The following is a 22,126-nucleotide window of genomic DNA, read 5'->3' on the forward strand; positions in this document are numbered from 1 at the left end:
ACTTCTTCACACTAAGAGATGTGTGAGGATATGTGACTCTAAACCACACGGCATACAGTTCCTGCCTACTTAATGTTTACTTTTCTACCTCTGCCTCTGGTTTTGGTCCCTGGCAGCTGCTGATTCTTGGCAAAACCCCAGAGCTTGGAGTCAGAAGACTGAGTTTCAAAGTCCCAGTATCGCGTTTTTCTTTTTTCTAGCCATGATATCAATCCCTCTCAGTCACTAAATGATTGTGACAACACCTTGTACTGTTGTTGGTGTCATTACATCAGATGGTGTATAAGAGTATTTTGTAAAAACTGTAAAGGAGGATGTGGCTGTAGGGGCTGACAGTTCTCATGAGTGTTACTGCTCTTCTTTCCCACAGTTTAAAGCATATTGGCAGAAAAACAGCCCTAGAGTTCCAACAGGAGCGAAGAGGAACAGGAAAACAAACGGCAGTATCCCTGAGGCAGCCACTTCTCGTGGTTGCCAGTCACCTGGGGATGTGAGTCTTGGCTGGCCAGGCTCCTGAGGACAGGGGGTCCAAGGGGCAGTAGAGGGTAATTGTTAAGATTGTGGATGGACTGTTGGGTACTGGTTAAGAATTCTGGGTTTGGCTGGGTGTGGTGGCTCACGCCTGTAATCCCAGCACTTTGGGAGACCGAGGCAGGCAGATCACGAGATCAGGAGATTGAGACCATCCTGGCTAACATGGTGAAACCCCGTCTCTACTAAAAAATACAAAGAAATTTGCCAGGCGTGGTGGCGGGCGCCTGTAGTCCCAGCTACTCGGGAGGCTGAGGCAGAAGAATGGCGTGAACCTGGGAGGCAGAGCTTGCAGTGAGCCGAGATTGTGCCACTGCACTCCAGCCTGGGAGACAGAGTGAGACCCTGTCACTTGTGTCACCGTAAAAAAAAAAAAAGGGATTCTGGGTTTGAATCCTGCCTGTCTGTCTGGGAGGGATATGATTTATGGCAAGTTGCTTGAGCTCTTTGGGCCTCTCTTTTTCCATCTGTATCACAGAGGTGGTATTGTTTGACTTCCATTTGTGAAGTTTAAATGAGATTTGTTATTGTTGTTTTTATGTTAATCCCTAGTACATAGTACATGGCCTACTGTAAACACCCAGGACACCCAGCATTGCTGTTTGATTTTCCTCATCCCCAGTCTCAAGGGGAAGCCAGGACAATGAGAACAGTCACTTGCCATCAGGAGTCATTGAAAGGGCCCCCGGGTGGGATGGTGGGGAGATAAGAACCATGAGAGAAGTTGGCACAGAGTTATGGGACAAAGGTCCAAGATAGGCAGAAAAGAAAATGTTGCCAGTTGATGGGGAAGAAAGGAAGTCAGAGGGCTCAGACGCTGAGGGGGACAGAACATCTCCATATGCACTCTCATCTCTTGTAGTCAGCAACAGCTTTCCACGGGGAGGGCCCTACGTCATCGGCTACCCCGAAGGATCTGGAGGTAAGAGGCTCTGGGTGGAGGTGCAGTGACCCTGCAGGCCAGCCCTCCAACCTCCTCACACAGAGGGGACTGGGTGCCCCTCTGCCAGCTGAGACAGCCCACACACCCCAGCCCTAATGATTGTTCTCTCTACCTCTCCCCAAACTCCTGCTCCACCTCCTCCTCTCTGCATGCGCCTCAGAGCCCGTGCCAAGAACCGGCAGTAGTCCGGGATTCAAGGTCTGTAAAAATCAATGAACTGAAGAACACCATCAAATCTTTGGTAAGAGTTCAGTGGGGTCCCCTGATTCCATGCTGCCAATCCTGGGCTGGGTTTCCCCTTAGGGCCCTGAAGAAAGAGCTGGGGGCCCCTGGTGCCAAGGGTAAATAGGGAGCTGGAGTGCCCAGGCCTCACCTGGAGGGACCCCAGAGCATGCAGCGTGGCTCTTCTTTTGCTGCCCTCTTTGCGGACTCTCTCCTCTCCAGACACCCCTGCTCGAGTCCTTGCTACACACGCCCTAGGGTTGTTGCCTCTCGGGGAATTGCTAGCCTGACTGGTTGTCAGGGGCCCTGTATTTCTGCTGTGACTCAGTCTCCAATTTGATCTTCGATTCTGGACAAGCCACCTCTCCTTTTTGGGCTTGTGTTTCCAGAGGAGGTTGTGAGTATCAAAGGTCTCTGTTAGCTCTGAGAGTCCGAGATTTAAAGGCCCCCTAGAATGGAAGCCTCAGGGCCAAGGGCTCCTGTCTGTCCTTTTCCATCCTATATCTGCTGTGAAGAACCGTACCTGGCCCGTATGTGCTCAGTAAATATTTATTGAATGAACTCACTTTTCTAAATCACAAGCTGCCAGAAGGAGGGGCCTTTCTCCAACTCCATCTCTAGGGGTTTATGTTACTGTCCTCTCAAGAGAGTCCTGATTCAGACTTTGAGTTCTGTGGCTGTGGGCAAAAACCAACAAAGACACAAATCCTCTGTCCTTGGGAGCTTCAGGAGAGTTTACCGGTTCATGTTCCCATTATGTCTGAGAACTTTGCCTTTAAAATCCATTCCTGGCCTCTGCCTACCGCTTCCTGGTCTGGGGAATAGAGTTGAGGGGGCCACCCTCCATCACCTTCATTTGACTCTCCCCACAGAAACAACAGAAGAAAGACCTGGAACATCAACTGGAAGAAGTAACGTGATTTCCTTTCCTCGCAACATGACTGCTGGGTTTGGGGGGCACTCAGACATAGAGGCCTCAGTCTCATCTCACCCACTCCCAGCCTGGGGAAGAAGGCTCACTCCTCACATTCCACCCCATCCCCACAGGGCCTCTCATAACCTGGTCCCATGGGTGGGCCTGTCCTGGGGCATTGGTGGCATTCTGGGGGCGTGTCTCTTGCTGTGCCGTCTCTGCCTCCCCCTGGTAAGAGCTCTGTCTTCCTCTTCCTACAGGAAAAGAAAGAACGCAACAGGAGACACCAAGCCAAAAGGGGGCTAGAAGTGAGTGGAGGGTGTGAAGTTTCCTCCTGTCCTCCCGAGAATGTTTCTTTCCTTCTCTTTCAGCACTTGCTTGGTTTTTCTCCCAAAGGTTCAAATCAACATATTGAACACCGAGAAAAAGAAACTGCATACGGACATATTCCACACAAAACGTTCTCTCAAATACTTTGAAGGTGGGAATCTGGGCACCCTGTCATCCTTCAACCTGGCACTTTGACAGGTCTTCAGGGGGAGTCCTTTGCGCCCCATCTCAACTCTCATTACAGATCAGTCCAAGGATCTGGCAGGCCAGCTGCAATGTTCATTGCAGCGTAAAGAAGAATTAGAGCGGGTTCTCTCTGCTGCCGCCGCCACACAGAATAAGAAGCTGGATGGGGTGAGTCCAACCACCTGCCCCGTCCCCTGGGTGCCCGGCTTCACAGGTGGAGGAGTGAGCCTAAAAGTCCCTTCTGCAGGATGGAGTGTCCTGCCCAGAAGGCAGCATGGCCATTTCTCGCTGCTTTTGTTTATGGTTGTTAGAGGCAGCATGGGGCTGAGTCAGCTGCTGTGGGTGAGTTGGGGGGCACTGGGGAGTGAGCACTGGACACAGAGCTTGGAGGCCAAGTGCCTGCCCCACCCTTACCTGGCTGTGGTCTTGGGCAAGTCCTAGGTGGGGTATTGGGTACTTGTACTGTGAAGGTACAGAAGAGTACCTTCAGTATGTTACCATTTCTGTAGAGAGGGGAAATGTGTGTGTGTGTGCGTGTTTGTGTACATACTATGATAATATACATAAAATGTGTCTGCAAGCGTTCATAAAAAATTCAGGAGAGAGCAACAAGATGGCTGGGAGATACTTCCCTTCTGTACCTTCTGAGTTTTGGACTATGCGAATGTATCATCCTTTCAAAAAGTGAACAAAAGATTAATTTTCCCCTTCCTATCTGTGCCCCCATCCCCAGCAAGAAAAATGGGCTTAGAGAATTGGATAGACCTGGGTGTTTAAATCCCAGCTCTACCTAAGTGATCTTAGGCAAGCACTTAACCTCAAATACTCCATGTTTTTTCATCTACACAATAGAGGTAATCATAGTAACTGTCTCCTATGGTGGTTGCGAGGATTAAATGGAATCACTAGCATGGTACCTGGTGAAGCACTCCATAAAGGTTCAAACAGTGGTAATAATAACAGTAATAACAATAGCAATATTTTCTGATCTCTCTGGGCCTCTGTTAGCCAGCTATAAATTCAATATCATTCCCTGTCCTTTCCAACTTTACTGAGTTCTTTTAAAAACCAGACCACGGGCTTGGAAATGCCTTGATCTTTACTGGCCGAGTTGTATATTGGGCCTAGCCCTAGCCCTTTTAAGGGGCACTGTGTGGAATGTCCCGGGCTCTCCAGATTGAAACTTCTCACTCTTCACCATCCAGTTCTTGAGCCACAGTAGAGCACGTATGGAGAGGATGTTACAGCAGTCCCTACAGGACCAGGCACTGCTCAAGGAACAGCTGACACAGGTGAGGTTTTCAGAGGGAGGGATGTGGAAGGAAGATGACCCCAGGTGGCCAGGAGCAGGTGAGGACCAGTGACAGCCCTTCCTAACTTCTGTGCCCATTCTTGCAGTTGAAGGAGACATTTAAACAAGGCCTATCAGAGCGAGACGAATATGCTCAGTGTCTAAAAGGAGAGAAGGCCCAGTGGCAGCAGAGGATGACAGCAATGTCGCAGGAAGTGAGTTCTGACCCTTCAGACCCCCCACCTGAGATAGGTCACTGGATCTTTCTGGGCATCTGTAAAATGGGAATAGTACAGCCAGAGGTGGTCATGGGTCTGGGCTTTGTGGAGGTGGGGGCAGAGAGGGAGATGGCAGCCTGCCCAGCCACCAGCCCCTCTCTCCAGGGCCCTTTCCCCTGTGCTTTGGCCAGGTAGACAAATTGAAGAAGGAAAATAATCATTATATGCAGTGGGTAGAGGAGCTGGAGAGGCTGTCCGAACTGCAAAAACAGATGGGTAAGATGGGGCTGGCGTGACCCGGGAGCAGGACTGGCATCAGAGGGCTGTGCGGGTGGCTTAGAATGCCTCAGGGAGGTGGGTGGATGGAAGGGCTTTGAGGCAGAGGGAAAGAGGTCTGTGCCAGGAGACGGCAAGTCTTGTCATCTCCATTAGCCCCAGTGTCCCCATCAACAAAGAGAGCCCATTGTCAGCCACCCACAGTGCTCTCTTTCTGAAAGTGGCTTGGAAGATTGGCTACCATCTGGGTGCGAGGAATCATTAGCAGTGAGGCCATGTTTGAGGAGCCTGAGAGGAGCTGTGCGCCAAGAGAAGGGGTTTTTTTTTTTTTTTTGAGAATCCGGAGGCCCTTATTGTCTGCTTCCTTTCTCAGCTGAACCCCTGCCCCCGGAGCCCCCAGCAGTGCCCTCTGAGGTGGAGCTGCAGCACCTGAGGAAGGAACTCGAGAGAGTGGCAGGAGAGCTCCAGGCCCAGGTCGAAAAGAATCAGCGCATAAGTCTCCTGAACCGGGTCCAAGAAGAGAGGCTTCAGAAGCAGGAGGAGAGGCTTCAGGAACAGCAGGAGAGGCTTCAGCAGCTGGCCAGGCCACAGAGCGTCTTCGAGGAGCTGGTGCGATGCCCCAGCTGTGGAGCCTGCCCTCCTCCCTTGCCCTCCGGGCCTTTGTTTCCCCACCTCTAAAACGGGGCAGTGTAGCCCTCACGTGAAATGTTACTTCTAAAGGCACCTGTGAACCAGGTGGCTGTGGGAGAGAGGGGATGATTTTTCTAACCTTCCTCCACCCTTCCTGGTGCCATGGGAGGCAGACACCAAGTTCTGGGGTCTCTAGCTGCAGTGGGTGGTTGCTGATTGCTTCTCTATGTCCTGAACAATGAGAACAAGAGCACCCTGCATTTGGAGCAGCAAGTAAAGGAGCTACAGGAGAAGCTGGACGAGATGAAGGAGACAGAAACCTCCACCCCATCCAAGAAGGGCTGGGAGGCGGGCACTAGCCTCTGGGGAGGGGAGGTGCCAGGCCAGAGGCAGCTCCAGCCTGGGGGCTGGTGACCACAGCACCCCCCAGGGCAGTCCTGTGGCTGTTTCTTGCTTCCTGCCCTCTGACTTTTAGAGGTGGGTAGCCCTGGGCTCCTCCCAGGTCTGGACATCATCATCCTAGCTAGAGGCATGGAGCTCCCCAATCACAGAGGAAGAGACAGTGGTATAACAGGCTCCTTATGCCAGGCGCAGTGGCTCATGCCTATAATCCCAGCACTTTGGGAGGCTGAGGCAGGAGAATCACTTGAGGTCGGGAGTTTGAGATCAGCCTGGCCAATGTGGTAAAACCTCATCTCTACTAAAATTACAAAAAAAAAAATTAGCGGGGCATGGTTCACGTGCCTGTAATTCCACCTACTCAGGAGGCTGAGGCACGAGAATTGCTTCAACCCAGGAGGTGGAGGTTGCAGTGAGCTGAGATTGCACCACTGCACTCCAGCCTGGGCCACAGAGTGACACTCTTGTCTCAAAACAAAACAGAAAGACTCCTTACATTAAAACTGGATTCCAGCCTCCATTCCACTGGTCACCATTCAAGTACTTTGCATCTCTAAGTCTCTGTTTCTTTAACTTCAAAAGGAAGTTAGCATTTTCCCTACAGAGGTGCTGAGGATTAAATGAGAAGAGAGTATGAGATTTGAGGCTGGGGAAGGAGGCATGGGGTTCTAGGAAAGCGAGGCAGTCACTTAGGCCTGGAGTAAGGGGACAGGGGTCTGGGCAGCCGACAGAGCCCCCACAGTGCTCTCGCTACCCTATTAATGGGCCCAGAATCTGGAAACCAGCCACCACGTGCCTGCACACCCAGGGTCTTCCTGCAGGTGGAGCTGAAGAGCCAAGAGGCTCAGAGTCTGCAGGAGCAGCCAGACCATTACCTGGGTCACCTGCAGCAGTATGTGGCCACCTATCAGCAGCAGGTGGCCACCTATCAGCAGCTGACCTCTGAGAAGGAGGTGCTGCACAGGCAGTGACTGCAGCAGACCCAGCTAACGAACCAGCTGCAGCAGCAGGAAGCTTGGGGCAAAGCGGTGGCCAAGATGGCCCGCCAAAAGTTGCAGGAGACCCAGGGGAGGGAGCTGCTGAGGATGGGGCTGTGAGGGGGACGACCTGGCAAACTCCATCCCTTCTCACTCTTTCCTGGCCCCTTAGGAGCGCCTGGAAGCTGCCAGCAAGCAGAACCAGCAGCTGACAGCCCAGTTGGGCCTCATGGTTCTACCTGGAGAAGGTACGGGAGACCGCTCAGAGGAAGAGGAGAGAGCCCCAGGAGGAAGGGGGGACTGTTAGCAGCATAGGATTGAGGAGTTGGAAGAGACCTTTAGAACAGCTGGTCACTATGCCGACCGGGTGCCTGCACTAAGTCTGGCATCAGTGTGGTGACCTCCTGTGAGCAGGGGCCACCAAGTTGCCTAAGGATGGCTGAACTGGCCCAGGTCAGAAAGGGAGCAGGTCAGAACTCCCACATCGACCAGTACTGGGAGTGTGCCTGGGCGGAATAGCAAGATCTTGATTCTTAAAAATAAAGAACAGCAGCTCATTCCTCTCTGGGGAGGGGCTGGCTCAGGGTTACACAGTGAGGGTGGAGGTAGAGGTGGGCCCACGGTACCTCCCTTGTTGGGTTGTCTGAGGACCCCTCTGGCCGCCCCCCACAGGAGATGGAGGAGAACCTCGGCCCATGCCGAGCGTCCCAGAGGACCTGGAGAGCGGGGAGGCCACGGTGAGCCTGACTCCCCCTGCACCCACTTTGCCACCTTCCTCTGTGGTCCCTCCAAGACCCCTTTATGCTGTTAGATTCCCTTCCTTCCAATTTCTCTGGACCTTCACCCCTTCCGAGAGCCAGTGGTCAGACACCATTTTACCTGTGACCAACAGGTGCACTCTGAGGCCCCAAGGGAAGGGGCTGCGCTCCACCTCTCTGCCCCATTTCTTCTGTGTATGCCCCTACAAGAATGCTCACGTCTTACCCTCAGGTGGCATTTTTCAAGGCCACTGGAGCCACTGCCCAGGAGGAGCAGGCATGGTTACGAGAGCAGGTGAAAGAGCAGAGGGTGTGCTGCCAGCGCCTGGCTCATCTGTGGCCTTGGCCCAGAAGGAGCCAGAGGCAGCTGTCCTAGCCCCAGGGACTGGGGGCTAGTCTGTGAGTGGGGAGACCCACCGGGCCCTGCAGGAAGTCATGGAGAAGCTGGCCCACGCCAGGACTCCCCTCCGCCTTCTCCATGACTTGAAAATGCCACCTGAGGGCAGGTCACTGCCGAGATGTGACCACAATATTTTGGCTCCAGATCAGCTTTATGGACCACCTGGAGGAGAAGGCAGACCTGAGTGAGCTGGTGAAGAAACAAGAAATACGATCCATCCAGTACTGGCGAGAGAGATGCCATCAGTGAGTGGGAGGCCAGGGCACGGCAGGGGGAGCTGCAGGGCCGTCAGAGAGGCCCCAGTGTCTGAGCCCTGTCCTCCCGCAGGAAAACCCATCACCTTTTAACAGAGCCAGGGGGCCATGCCAAAGATGCGGCACTGGGAGGAGGAGATCATGAGGCTGGCCCAGGACAGGGAGGAGATGAAGGTAGGGTGTGCAACATCTCTGTGGGGGTGGGGGTGGGGGTGGGTGTGAGGGTGGGCGCAGGCAGTGGCATGACAGCTGAGCACCCCTCCCTCCAGGTGAAGCTGCTGGAGCTGCAGCAGATGGTATCGGGGCCTGTGGCAACTACAACAATGGGCACAGAAAATTCCTGGCCGCTGCCCAGAACCCTGCTGATGAGCCCGGTCCAGGAGCCCCAGCCCCCCAGGGGCTTGGGGCTGCAGACAAGCATGGTGGTGAGTAGAGCCCTCAGGCGGGGTGGGCAGACAGGAAGAGGGGCTCCCACTGTGCTCAGATCCCTGCCTCCCTCTCTCCAAAGATCTTTGTGAGGTGAGCCTCACCACCTCTGCGCAAGGAGAGGCCAGGGAGGGTCCTACCTGTGACAACCCTACTGCACAGCCGATCGTGCGGGACCACCAGGAGCACCCAGGCTTGGGCAGCAATGGCTGTCTTCCATTCTTTTGCTGGGCGTGGCTGCCGAGAAGAAGGAGATAAACATCATCATCATCAAAGAGCTGGCCAAGAAATTTTTAAATAAGAAACCAAGTTATGGGGTTAATCTCCGACACAGTTCATTTAGTTCATTTGAATGTTAGAGCCACTCATGATTATTTGTGTTTCTAATTTAGAGTTTAAGTTTATTTGTAAAAAGTTAAAAGAGAGTGGGCCTCTGTGGCTTTCACTGATGTTCACTCTGGCATCTTTTAGTATTTTTCCTTTTTAATTTCATAATTGTAGGTCATTAGCATGCATATCGAGTTTGCCCTTATGTGGTGGGAGTTCAAACACGCAAAGACTCACTCTTTGCAAAAAATTCTTCTCGTTGGTTTGGAATAGGCTGCCATGCTTTTGTAATGTCATTGCAGCATGTATATTCATTACAGAATTCAGATAAAATTTGCCTATGTTTTGCTAGTGTTTGATCTAATCTTAATCACAGTGAGCTCTTCATTAGCTCAATATGTGGTTTGCCCCCAAGTGTGCACTGTTTATTACTTTGTAATATGCCACTATGAGTATTGACATTTAGAGTTTTTCAAAGGCCGAGAACTGGAAACAGCCTTTCCTCCATTTTCTGTGTATTGGTGAAGGGAGTCATAACCTTTTGGGGAGCTTTTTAAATCTCACAGAAGAGGAAAGTGGCCTGCTCTGGCAGGTATGTGCAGGATAGAGTGTGTTTCATCTGTTCCGGTGCCAAGAATTAGCGCTGTATTATGGTGGTTCCCTTAGGATTTGTATGTGCTCTGGGCTCATGAAGATACTGCATCATGAGCTGCAGCAGTTGTACTCTTTTTCGAAGACCTAAAAAGGGATTATATCTGAGGAATCAAAGGTTCCCATCATTGACTGTGGATGTGGAAAACCTTTCCTAGCTTAGAGCATTTGTATCTATAATACGTTTTAAAGTCAGAGTTCATGTTACCTGTTTTAATCACATGACTACATGCCTCAGTACACAAAAGGGCACTGGTTGGCATTCTTCTTAATGTATTTAGTGAAGATCATAAGAAATCCTTTACGAGTTCAAATGTCCCTGGAACAGGCATACAGGCTCTAGGCAAGAATGAATTAGAGTGAAGGAAAGCTGTGTGACGCCTGGCATTCCTCTCTGTCCATGGAGCTTCTTTGAGGCTTGAAGATTGATTTTACCATCTAGACCTCTCTGGCTAATACCTATTCTTCAACCACCTTGGTTACTCTGACATAGGAATTTACTTCTTTTCCTTGAATGGAAAACACTTTAAAAAATAATAAGAAACATTATTATAAACTAATACGTGTGAGAGTACTTAGTTGAAACAAAAAGGAATTTTAGTAGACAGTATTATATTATCTTTGAAAATCAAGGAGAAGTTTATGAAACTTGAAATGTTTACAAACTGCAGTGCAATCTACTGTTTGTGAATGTCGATGTATTAGGAAATGTGTCTATACAATCACACAGTTATATTTTCTCACAAACTACGAAGAGTGAAATATGTTTCTGTACCTCTCGGTTTCAGTTAGGGACATGTTTTGTGCAATATTTATGTGACTGTGCCTATGCGTGATGAATGAATGCATTTCAGTCATATATTGCCTAAATCATAACTTGATGATGCTTGGGAAAGACTCAACAGTTCAAACTTCATGAAGTTCTAATGTCTGTGTTCCAGAACACATCACATTGTTAGGAGGTAGGGAGATATGTATGTGTGCTCCCTGGGGTGGGGATTTCTAGTTACTAGACCATCTCCAGATTTAGCATTTGGCATCCTCCTGATACTTCTATGACATTAACAGGAGAGCAACAATATGATTTAACCAATGGAATAACAGATTTGCCGGCATTCACTGAAAGAGAGCAAATATTCAGTCCTTGTGACTTCAACTGACTCTTCCAAATTTTATGAATGTATCAATGTATTAGATAAACCCAGTTACAGAATGATAAAGAAAAAATGTTGGACCAAATAATGCGGCTAATTAACAGTGGTACGATTTCTAGCCCGTGGGTTTAAAATGCACTTAAAGTCCTGTTCTTGCCTTTTATTTTCTGAACTTGCCGCTTTTGCATTCTTTGAGTTCAGTTTAAAGACAATTACTTTAAGAGCATTTTAAACCCTCGGGCTAGAAATCGGACCACTGTTAATTAGCCACATTATTTGGTCTAATGTTTTTTCTTTTAGCATTCTGAAACTGGGTTTATCTAATACATTGATAAATTATTTCAAAGGTACTTTTATCTTTGAAATCACTTCACTTTTACCGTGATGAATATCAGTGACTAGGAATGACCGTCAGATAGCGTTTAGCATCTGTAACCAATCTGACAATAATGTGTTCATCAGGTGCCTATGGATTAAATCACACACTGGCATATTTAAGCTGAAGGTCAGTCTGGAAAATAAATTTACTATGTTGACTGAAATAGCACTCTTTGTATAGGTATTTGTCATATATTTAAGAAAAAGCTAAAAAGAATGGAAATTGTATGAGAATAACTTAAGTCTTTCTTCAAAGTGCATGCCGTCTTTTGCGATACCTCATTCAGCTGAGTAGTTGTGCTCTTCCTCATTCAGTGTAAGGCAGCTCTCAGTTTGCTTAGAAGGCAACATTGGAAGGTTAGAGTTCATCAGAAACGTAAAATTTTAAAATGTGAGTTCCACTGAATACATTTTAATTTCTGTAGGAAAATCAAAACACCGATTTGAAGATTGCAGTATGTAATAATTATTTTAAAAGTATTTGATTAAACCTGATAGATTTTCCAGAAATGAAAAAATATCAGCTCTAAAACCAAAGCTGAATTTTAGAAAATTTGAAAATGTAAATCAGTCCTATCCATAATATAGTTTCTCTAAAACTTTATCTTGAAGAGTCATTTTAAAATAATATAGCTAATAAAAAATGTAACTGCTATCTTAATGTTCTGAAATAAGTTAAAACATTTTAAAATATGAATACTGTAGTACAAAAGAAAGAAACGGTGGGAAGGAAAAGCAGAGAAAGAAATGCCAATTCCAGTCCAAAGCTTTATTTGCCAAGTTTTCTTAGAATGAATTTTACTAATTTATGAATTCTTGTAAACAGAATGTGTAATGGAAATACTGAAAGATTTTTCCCTAGAGTGGCATTATTGACTGCTGATGTGATGCTTCTGTAATGTAATAAATTATTAAATTGTTTCAAAGTGTTGTTTTTGCCTTAAAATTTTATTTTGCGTTTCTTGAAAACTATAGTATTAAAGGTATTGATACTGTGCAAATGCTGGGCATGCTTGGCATGCCCACAAAATAAAAAAGTTATGGGATTAAAAAAGTTGTGGGGTGAAAAAGTTATGGGATAAAAAATATAAAAAAGTTGTGGCAAAAAAACTTGTGGGAAAAAAGTAGAAAAAAGTTTTACGAAAAGTTACAAAAAAAAGTTATGAAAAAGAAGTTATGGGATTTGTTTAAAAAGTCACGGAATAAAAATAAAAATTAAAAGCAGGCCCCTGTCAGCAAAGCCTGGAGAAGTGGGGCTGGAGTCTCCACCGCCACCATGTCCCTACCACCCCTTCCCAGGAACCTCTGTACAATTAGGGTAGCGGGACAAGACCTCTGTCTAATGGGGAAAGACAAACAGACCCTTTGCCACCTTGACCAGGGCTGAGTCCCTAAATTTCTGGATGATGATGATTGTTATTTAAGAGCCAGAGGCTGGTGGAGTTGGTTTGTTTGGAGGAGGCCTGATGGCCCCCTTACTCTCACCATAGCAACTTTTCCCTCAGGGGGGCTCCCATCTTCTTATTCAGAGAGATAGTTGAGGCAGGAAAGTGGGGCTAACGGTGGACCAGCGAGGGCATGGGCTGCTGGGGTGGCCCCCCTTCCCCGGTGTACATACTGTGTCTGTGTAACATTTTGTATATTCCAGAGGGTAGGGCTGCCCCTGTATCATACCTAGCAGTGGTTGGAGCTGGCACATGGGAGGAGGTTCTAATAATTATTTGTGGCTGGGAAACTTATTTATTGCTAGCATAGGACAGAGGAAGGAGGCGGGGATGGGGTCGTGGCTCCCTGGTGATGCAACTCTTGTTTATTTTGCTTTTTATTTTGGAATAAATGGATTTAGACATACTCCTCGGCCTGGTGTGTTCCCGTTTCCCTCACTGGGTCCTGGAGTTTGTGCCACCAAACAAGGAGTCCCAGAGTGTCTTGAGCATGTCCAGCTAGGCTGTTGGGGACCTTCCAGGCATGTTACCTGTATGCTGCCTGGTGGCGCCTGGAGGATTCCACGGGGACTGCCATGGCGCCTATGGGGTGCAGTCCGGCCCTGACAGTCAACAGGCTCAGAAGCCTGATCTAGCGGTGGCCGGGAAGACAGGTACCAGCACCTAAGGGCACTGACTTCCACCCACCCCAGGAGTCTTCCCTTCCGTCTCCTTGCCTCCCTCTCCTTGCCTCCCTCTCCTGTCTGTACCTGGTGGCCTGTTCTGTCTGTCCCTCCAGAGTGCCAGCTGCCCCGCAGGCTCCCTTCAGGCTGAGTTCGTGGCCCTGCCCCCTGGTGGCCAGAGCCGGCTTCACAGGATAAGAGCCAACTGAGTTCCAGGGGCTTTCCAGGAAAAGTGTCCCTTGGAAAAGGTATGGCTTTTTCACCCCTCCAAACAGCACACTAAAAATGGCTTGGCCTTTCCCCTCCCCTGAGCTCCACAGAGAACACACCCAGCAGACGACACACTTCCCCGTCATCCAGAAAAGGGTTTGATTCTCAGCCAAGGGACAGCAGGACTGGTAGAGACTGTCAGGCCACTCAGCTGCCTGCACAGCACTCCCATGCTTGGTGTGGGGGGAGGCAGAAGGGATAGCGGGGGCTGATTCTCCATAGGCTGGGCATGACAGGGAGGCTCACTGGAGGTCTGCACTTTGGAGGGGCAATGTCAGGTGACAGCTTTCTCTTGTTGGACCACAAGACTCCAAAAGGACAGCACAGTGACTGATTCCCAGCACTAGAGGCGAGGCGGTCGGCCACATGTAGGTGTAGGGGTGTGTGTGTGTGTGTGTGTGTGTGTGTGTGTGTATGTGTATTTATAGATATTTATAGAACAATGCAGGGGCATACCACAGAGGTGGGCACAAGTTTTCACAACGGTCACACCTGGATGTGTCAGCTCACCACCACAACAGACTACTAAGTCACAGATGAAGGGGGCTGGCTTTGGGGCTGGGGGAGCCACTGCCAAGTCACAGAACAGCCGCCCAGGCAGGCTTGGAAAGGGAGGGCTCCAAGAAGAGGAGGGATCTGTTTAGAGATCGAAGGGGGGCCTGGGGCTCCCAGGATGGGATGGACTTGCCTGACCCGATCGGCTGGCAGTTGAAGAGAAAGCAGAGAGAAAACAGGAGAGAGAAAAGGGAGCAGAGAGCTGGTGAGGCAAGTGCAGAGCACAGGTGTGCCACAGCAGCTGTGGGAGGGCCCGGGAGGGGAGGGTGCAGGTGCGGGTGTGGCAAGGTTCCTGGAAAAGAGGGGCTGGAAAGGAAAGGGGAGGAAGATGGAGGGAGGAGCCGGAGCTTCACAGGTAGTGCCTGGGGGCTGCGGCGGCCCTCCTCACCCCACACATGCTGGCCTTTTCCATTGCACTCAGGCAGTGCACCCACAGGTCAGACCAATGTTCCACCCCCTTGGGCTTCCCTCTTCTCTGATCACCAACCAACTTGTCTTCCAAGCTGTCTTCCAACCTGTCTTCCAACCAACTGGTCCGGGGCCACCTCTCACCTTGGGGAGCCCAACGCAACAGCCACCAGGCCTGACAGAAGGAACACTGCTTGAACAAGGATGATGAAGCTAAATGGGATAGATGGCTGGAGTGATCGCCGGAGCCCCCTCTGGGTGGTCAGAAAGCCCAGGACCCTCTGAAGGGACCCTGGGGGAGGCAGGGAGGGCAGGCAGCCGGAAGCCACTGGCTATAGACTTATAAGTCTAAGAGGGGAGCCTCAGCTTGTTGGGGCTTGCAGGTCACATAGGTGAGGCTGGGTCCTTCCTCCTAGGAAAAGAAGAGGGAGACCATGGCAAGGGAGGTGGGTGGGCTTGCTGGGCAGAGCTCAGCTGGGCCAGCAGGCACTGTGGTCCCTTTGGCTGAATAGCAGGGCCGACCTCTAGGAGCAACAAGCCAAGGTGCGTGAGCCTGCTGGCTGGCGGTAGTGCTTCAGCGGGGCCCAGGGACCCTGCCTTCAGTCACATGCTAGCAGCTATGATGGTACCTGGGAGGGAGGGAAGGGGGCTGTGTGCCCCTACCTGGCCTGTGAGGTGTGTTTTGGGTTGACCGTGTGCATGGGACTCTTGAGGTTTTATCCTAGATCACCACTGTTTTGCCAACAGATAGAGGAGGTGGGACCCTATCACCCCTGCTCTGCAGTGGATTTGGCTCTCAGCACTCCAAGGCATCCAGGCTGGGAGCTGGATGCCCCACCCTGGCAGCATGGCTCAGACAGCACAACAGGTACGGCATGCCCAGGATGACATTCCTAGGCCTCTGGCCACCTCAGAGTACAGCCCCACACACAACCCCCTCCAAGCTCTCAGCCCTTACACCATAAACCACGAGCTCCCTGACGGCTCCAGAGAGCACCCACATCTGCCAGCTTGGGCATGGAGCCTGTTCCAAGAGCCCCCAGGCTCAGCCATGGGGGCTGGGGAGCTTTGGGGCCATGGGGGCCAGCCCTGGTACCTGCATCTGGCAAGGATGCTCTGCACCTGCAGCCAGGAGTTGCCCACGGGCCCCCATGTGCACGCTGATGGTGGTTGTGTTGGTGTCACCGATGATGCTGAGCGCCTCCTTCAGCACGTGGTGCATGCGCAGCATCTCATCACGCCACTGTGCCTGCTCTGCCAACTCCTCCATCAGTGTGTTCTGGTTCCCATGCAAGTACAGGTTGGACAGCAACTCTGATAATATGAACTCCTTGGTCTGAGAGAGGGCAAAGAGGGAAGGAGGTTGGGACCTGATGCCTGTGCTGGGACAGTGTGCTGGACTTGGAGCCCCGAGTGTGGCTTTTCACACGCGGCTTCTACACCACTTAGACTCAAAGATCTGCCTCCCCACCGCCCTTTTCTCACTCAGATAGGGACACTGAGGTCCAGAGGAAAAGTCACCTGTCCAAGGTCACAGATCTGGCAGGGGACCCAGGACCTATCATGCCACCAGCACACCTGTCTACTCAGTTTTTTTAAAAAAAATTTTTTGGAGATAGGATCTTGCTCTGTCGCTAGGCTGGAGTACAGTGGGTGAGATCACCGCTCACTGCAGCCCCAACCTCTTGGGCTCAAAGTGACCCTCCAATGTCAGCCTGTCGAGTAGCTAGGACTATAGGCACGTGTCACCACCAAGCCCAGCTATTTTTAAAATTTTTGTGTAGAGACCAGGTCTCACTATGTTGCCAAGGCTGGTCTCAAACTCCTAGGCTCAAGCTATCCTCCTGCCTTGGCCACCCAAAGTGCTGGGATTACAGGCATGGGCCACTGTCCTCAGTACCATGTTATATTTCTATGAGACAGCTCTGGTCTGGACCGTGCCTCCCTCCCTGGACCTGGTCCCATAGGGCTGGTCGGCATCTCCCCCTGGCCATGGCCACCTGCATCCTCAATGCCACAGGAGCCCCCTGCTCCCATGAGGTGGTGCATGCATGTTCTTGATCATGACATGCATGATGGCCTTGGGCGTGACACCAACCATGAGGTCCCACACAGTCTTGTTGACGATGGCCATGTAAGAGTCCACCAGGTTCTGCGTGGTTTCCATTTGCTGCTCCAGCTGTGGGTCTATGGAGTGCATGAAGCTGTCAGAGCCATTCTCCTCGGCCTTGCTGTCCTGTCATGGAGAACACAAGGGCATCAGGGTGGCCAGGCCATGCAGCCAGGCTCCAGGAATTCCTAGGATCTCAGCACTTCCAAGGGTACCTGGAACATTGAGGCACAGAGAGAAGCAACTGGCCTGAACATGCACCCAGCTCCCCATATGCTCTAGACGGTTTCAGGTCTCTGCCTCTCAGGACCCCAGACTCCCCTGATTCAGTCTCCTCTTAGTTCTGACTCTAGTGCCCAGAATTTGCCTCAAGTTACCAATCCAGAAATTGGAAAAGAACATCTCCAGGTCCCTTGCTTGGAGACCTGGCCAGAGCTTGTGCCAGGATGCAGATGCCTGGCAGGAGGCAAGAAAAGGGCATATTCACTTTCCCCTTGTCTGGGGAGGCCCATGCACCAACACTGCCACCGCCGCTGCCACCACGGAACACGGCAAAGCAGACGCACACAGAGAGGAAAACGGGAAGGGTTGAGTGAACCTGCGACACTGCACCCCAACTTTAATGCATTGTGGAATTCAGTTAGCTCATATTTTGTTGAGGATTTTTGCATCAATATTCATCAGTGATATTGGCCCGTAGTTTTCTTTTTTGGATGAATCTTTGGTTTTGGCATCAGGGTGATACTAGCCTTGTAGAAAGAGTTTGGAAGTATTCCCTCCTTCTCTATTTTTGGAATCGTTTGGGTAAGGTTGGTATTAGTTCTTCTTTAAATGTTTGCTAGAATTCAGCAGTGAATCATCGGGTCCCAGGCTTTTCTTTGCTGGGAGATTTTTACTACCGCTTTGATCCCATTATTTGTTATTGGTCTGTTCAGGTTTTGGCTTTTATCATGGTTCAATCTGGGTAGTCTGGATGTGTCTGGAAATTTATCCATTTTTAGTAGATTTTCCTATTTCTTCGCATATAGTTGCTGATAATAGCCACTAGTGATCCTTTGAGGTTTTGTTTGTTTGTTTGCTGGTTTTTTGAGATGGAGTCTCGCTCTGTCTCCCAGGCTGGAGTGCAGTGGCACGATCTTGGCTCACTGCAAGCTCCGCCTCCGGGGTTCATGCCATTCTCCTGCCTCAGCCTCCTGAGTAGCTGGGACTATAAGCGTCTGCCACCATGCGCCGGTTAATTTTTGTTATTTTTAGTAGAGACGGGGTTTCACTGTGTTAGCCAGGATGGTCTCGATCTCCTGACCTCATGATCCACCCACCTCAGCCTCCCAAAGTGCTAGGATTACAGGCGTGAGCCACCGCGCCTGGCCTGAGTTTTTGCAGTATCAGTTGTCATGTTTCCTTTTGTTTGTCAATGTGGTGTATCTTTTCAAAAACCCAACTTTTTAAGAAATTTTTTATTTTATTTTATTTTATTTTATTTTATTTTATTTTATTTTATTTTATTTTATTTGGAGACAGAGTCTTGCTCTGTCACCCAGGCTGGAGTGCAGTCATGCAATCTCAGCTCACTGCAACCTCTGTCTCCCACGTTCAAGCGATTCTCCTACCTCAGCCTCCTGAGTAGCTGGGATTACAGGCGTGCACCACCACGCCCGGCTAAGTTTTGTATTTTTAGTAGAGACGTGATTTCACCATGTTGGTCAGGCTGGTCTTCAACTCCGGACCTCCTGAACCGCCCATCTCGACCCCCAAATTGCTGGGATTATGGGTGTGAGACATCAGAGCCGGCCCACAGTTTGTTGTTAAATTTTACTTATTTACTTTTTTTTTTTCTTAAGAGACAGGGTCTCATTCTGTTGCCCAGGCTGGAGTGCAGTGGTGCAACCATGGCTCACTGTAACCTTGAACACCTAAACTCAAGAGATCCTCCCACCTCAGCCTCATGAGTAGCTGGGACTACAAGCCTGCACCACCACACCCAGCTAATTTTTCTGGTTTCTGTAGAGACAGGGTTTTGCTGTGTTGTCCAGGCTGGTCCTGAATTCCTGGCCTCAAGAATCCTCCTGCCTCAGCCTCCCAAAGTGCCGAGATTACAGGCATGAGCCACCATGCCCGGCCTATATATACATTTCCTTTTCCAAGTTATATAAAGTATGCTGTATGCATCCTTCTGGAATTTGTTTTTTTTTCCCTTAATAGTATATTGTTAAGATTCTTATTGTTGTTTATAGCTGGCATTTATTCTTTTTGACTGCTTGTGACATCACCAGAAGATAGAGATCCTGAGATCTCTTAAGAACTGCTGCTGGGGCCAGGCGCGGTGGCTCAAGCCTGTAATCCCAGCACTTTGGGAGGCCAAGGTGGGCGGATCACGAGGTCAGGAGATTGAGACCATCCTGGCTAACACGGTGAAACTCCGTCTCTACTAAAAATACAAAAAATTAGCCGGGCGTGTTGGCGGGCGCCTGTAGTCCCAGCTACTCGGGAGGCTGAGGCAGGAGAATGGCATGAACCTGGGAGGTGGAGCTTGCAGTGAGCCGAGATCGCGCCACTGCACCCCAGCCTGGGGGACAGAGCAAGACTCCGTCTCAAAAAAAAAAAAAAAGAACTGCTGCTGGGCCAGGCGCAGTGGCTCACACCTGTAATCCCCGCACTTTGGGAGGCCGAGGTGGGTGGATCACGAGGTCAGGAGATCGAGACCATCCTGGCTAACACAGTGAAACCCCGTCTCTACTGAAAAAATTAGCCAGGTGTGGCGGTGGGCACCTGTAGTCCCAGCTACTTGGGAGGTTGAGGCAAGAGAATGGGGTGAACCCAGGTGACAGAGCTTGCAATGAGCCGAGATCATGCCACTGCACGTTAGCCTGGGCGGGACCCTGTCTCAAAAAAAAAAAAAAAAAAAAAAGGAACTGCTGCCTGCTGCTGGGAGCATACGCTGGTATGACCACCTTGGAAAACAGTTTGGCTCCATCTCATAAGGTTGAATATTCACACTCCTCCCAGCCCAGCAATTCTACTCTACATCCAAGACAAATTCTTGCCTATATAAAACAGGGGATGTGGACAAGGCATGCAGCTCTGTTCAAAATAGCAAAAACTTATTGCCCATCAACTGGAGAGTAGCTGACTAAATTGTGCTTTTTCTTCCCTTTGATTTCCTGTAGTCTTTTTTTTTTTTTTTTTGAGACGGAGTCTCGCTCTGTCGCCCAGGCTGGAGTGCAGTGGTGCAATCTCGGCTCACTGCAAGCTCCGCCTCCCGGGTTCACACCATTCTCCTGCCTCAGCCTCTCCGAGTAGCTGGGACTACAGGCGCCCGCCACCATGCCCGGCTAATTTTTTTGTATTTTTAGTAGAGACGGGGTGTTCACCGTGGTCTCGATCTCCTGACCTCATGATCCACCTGCCTCGGCCTCCCAAAGTGCTGGGATTACAAGCTTGAGCCACCGCACCCTGCCTCTTGTAGTCTTATGATGCAAGTGGCTTTCCCATGGCTAGCTTGGGGAGGGGGATACTGTTGGCAGTCGAGTCTGGGGTGGCAGTCCTGCTTAGCCCTAGGGCAATGGTGCTGCCCAAAACAAGAGTAAACAGAACGAGTTACCCAGTCCAGCCAATGCCTTGGGTCCCTGGAGGTACAGACTTGTACCTGTAGGAAATAGCCATCATACACATCAGTCTTTTCAAATGCTTTTGTCACCGGGCTGAGTCCAAAGGACATCCTCTCCCAAAACATTACAAAGTTTATTGGGGCTACCATTTATCGAGCATTTATCATGTGCCTGAGCATGTACTAGTGTACTAATTGCATGCATTATTTTATTATTTTATTTATTTATTTATTTACTTATTCATTTATTAGAGACAGGGTCTCTTTCTGTTGCCTGGGCTGGAGTGCAGTGGTGCAATCAGGGCTCACTGCAGCCTCAAACTCCTGGGCTCAACTGGTCTCACCTCAGCCTCCCAAGTAGCTGGGACTACAGGCATAAGTCACCAAGTCCAGCTAATTTTTAAATAAACATCTTTAAATAAACATTTTAAATAAATGGGGTTTGGCTTTGTTGCCCAGGCTAGTCTTGAACTCCCGGCTTCAAGCGAGCCTCCTCCTTTACCCTTATTGTTGCATTTAATCTTCACCATCACCCCATAAGAGTGCCTGGGGGTAAGTTCTCCACACAGTAACAATGTAGCAACCTCCACTCATAGGTGACAACGAGATTCAGTTTAGTCAAACAACTTCTCAAAGGTCACACAGCTGGAGAGTGGCTGAGCCAACATGAAGACCTAAGACTCTAAAGCTGGTGCACCAGTAAATGAGAAAATCTCTGGGGGTTCACTATAGCTTCCTCCCAAGAAATCTTTCTCCAAACGTTCTAAAAACAATGACAGATCCATCTTTCATAAAGCAAACAAAACTAGCAGCCCCTTCATTTTGGGTTGGGTAGTGGGGGGAGGATAAAGGTTAGCTAAGCTCCAGGGCATCCCATTTTGGTCCTACATATTTATAAGGCAACTGCCAGCACAGCACCCCAAACCTGAAGAACCCTGCACAGCTGTCTCTGTGGGGCATGGCGTGTCCATGGATGTAAAGATTTTCCAATGTGTGCTTACAGGCCAGTGGCATCATCCTCAGTCACAGGTTAAAGGGCAGCTAGGCCTGGCCTGCTAGGCACCACCATGAGAATCTGCTGAGCTTTCCAACTAGTGTTATCTGTTGTTTGCAGTGACAGACGCCCTGAAAAGAAGGGGTGTGGGTTGGGAAAGTTCTGATTTGAGGTCCCCTGATCCGGGCACGATCTCTTTTCCCAGTCGCAGGAATCAGGGGACTCCATCTGTAAACACAGGCTCAAGCTATGTCCCCCAGCCCCCTCTTTCAACCAGGTGCCACCCTCTGCTTCTCTTCCATAGACAGCCTAGAGCTGCCAGCTTTCCCTTAGGATCTGTGCCCTCGGGCCTGGCTTAATTTTTTCCTCTCCAAAGAGCCATCTGTAGGGCCAGAGCCCGGCAAAGCCTAACTCATTACTGGATGCCAGTTCCTTTGCCTGACTTTCAGTGATTCCTGCCTTACCCTGGGGTTTATGTTTCTTGTCTCAACACTAACATTTCTCATTCCTCCACAAGTTGAATTGCTCATTCCAGCCAACTGAAGCACACTCTTCTTGACAGTTAGCTTGAGGCACATGGTTGATGCTTAAAAAAAAAAACACAAAAAAAAATTATGTCAATTTCATTGATCAACAAAAGTGGTGGCTCCACTGCAAAGTTGATAGTGCCTGGACCGCTGAGTTCAAAAGCCTTCTAGACAAAGGGCTCTGAGCTGAAACATGAGCATGCACACATATACCTCTCTCTCGGTCTGATGAGATAATTTGGACACTTGGTTGTTATCCTTGAGTATTTTCCTGCCTCATTAAT

The 22,126-nt window shown here is 49.8% G+C and overlaps 3 protein-coding genes across 4 annotated transcripts; 2 read left to right on the forward strand and 1 right to left on the reverse strand.

Moving 5' to 3' along the window:
* Positions 1 to 326: 326 nt before the first annotated feature.
* LOC116464381 (golgin subfamily A member 8H-like) lies at positions 327 to 2,741 on the forward strand (the record flags this gene model as incomplete). Its single annotated transcript, XM_032147634.3, has 4 exons — positions 327 to 490; positions 1,394 to 1,453; positions 1,635 to 1,715; positions 2,569 to 2,741. Coding segments are annotated over 4 exons (353 nt in total), but the record flags the coding sequence as incomplete, so codon positions are not given.
* Positions 1,837 to 12,195, forward strand: LOC131380644 (putative golgin subfamily A member 8D). 2 transcript variants are annotated; one of them, XM_058435043.1, is made up of 14 exons: positions 1,837 to 2,917; positions 3,006 to 3,090; positions 3,184 to 3,293; positions 4,331 to 4,417; positions 4,524 to 4,631; positions 4,826 to 4,910; positions 5,284 to 5,516; positions 5,772 to 5,854; positions 7,088 to 7,164; positions 7,589 to 7,653; positions 8,219 to 8,319; positions 8,402 to 8,502; positions 8,598 to 8,753; positions 8,837 to 12,195. In XM_058435043.1, the coding sequence occupies exons 1-14, from the start codon at positions 2,765 to 2,767 to the stop codon at positions 9,010 to 9,012; spliced, it is 1,620 nt and encodes a 539-aa protein (XP_058291026.1). In that variant the 5' UTR covers positions 1,837 to 2,764; the 3' UTR covers positions 9,013 to 12,195. The 2 variants fall into 2 exon arrangements, with proteins under 2 accessions (XP_058291026.1, XP_058291025.1); XM_058435042.1 differs by lacking the exon at positions 5,772 to 5,854 and having other exon boundaries at positions 5,284 to 5,519; positions 7,089 to 7,164.
* Positions 12,196 to 14,219: 2,024 nt separating this feature from the next.
* LOC131382649 (dynamin-1-like) lies at positions 14,220 to 21,896 on the reverse strand. Its single transcript, XM_058435044.1, has 4 exons — positions 21,780 to 21,896; positions 16,703 to 16,840; positions 15,701 to 15,940; positions 14,220 to 14,342 (listed from the first exon to the last, which is right to left on the reverse strand). The coding sequence occupies exons 1-4, from the start codon at positions 21,891 to 21,893 to the stop codon at positions 14,220 to 14,222; spliced, it is 615 nt and encodes a 204-aa protein (XP_058291027.1). The 5' UTR covers positions 21,894 to 21,896.
* Between the last annotated feature and the right edge of the window lie 230 nt (positions 21,897 to 22,126).

Source organism: Hylobates moloch, unplaced genomic scaffold (genome assembly GCF_009828535.3).
Source record: "Hylobates moloch isolate HMO894 unplaced genomic scaffold, HMol_V3 SCAFFOLD_538, whole genome shotgun sequence".
Lineage (NCBI taxonomy): Eukaryota > Metazoa > Chordata > Mammalia > Primates > Hylobatidae > Hylobates > Hylobates moloch.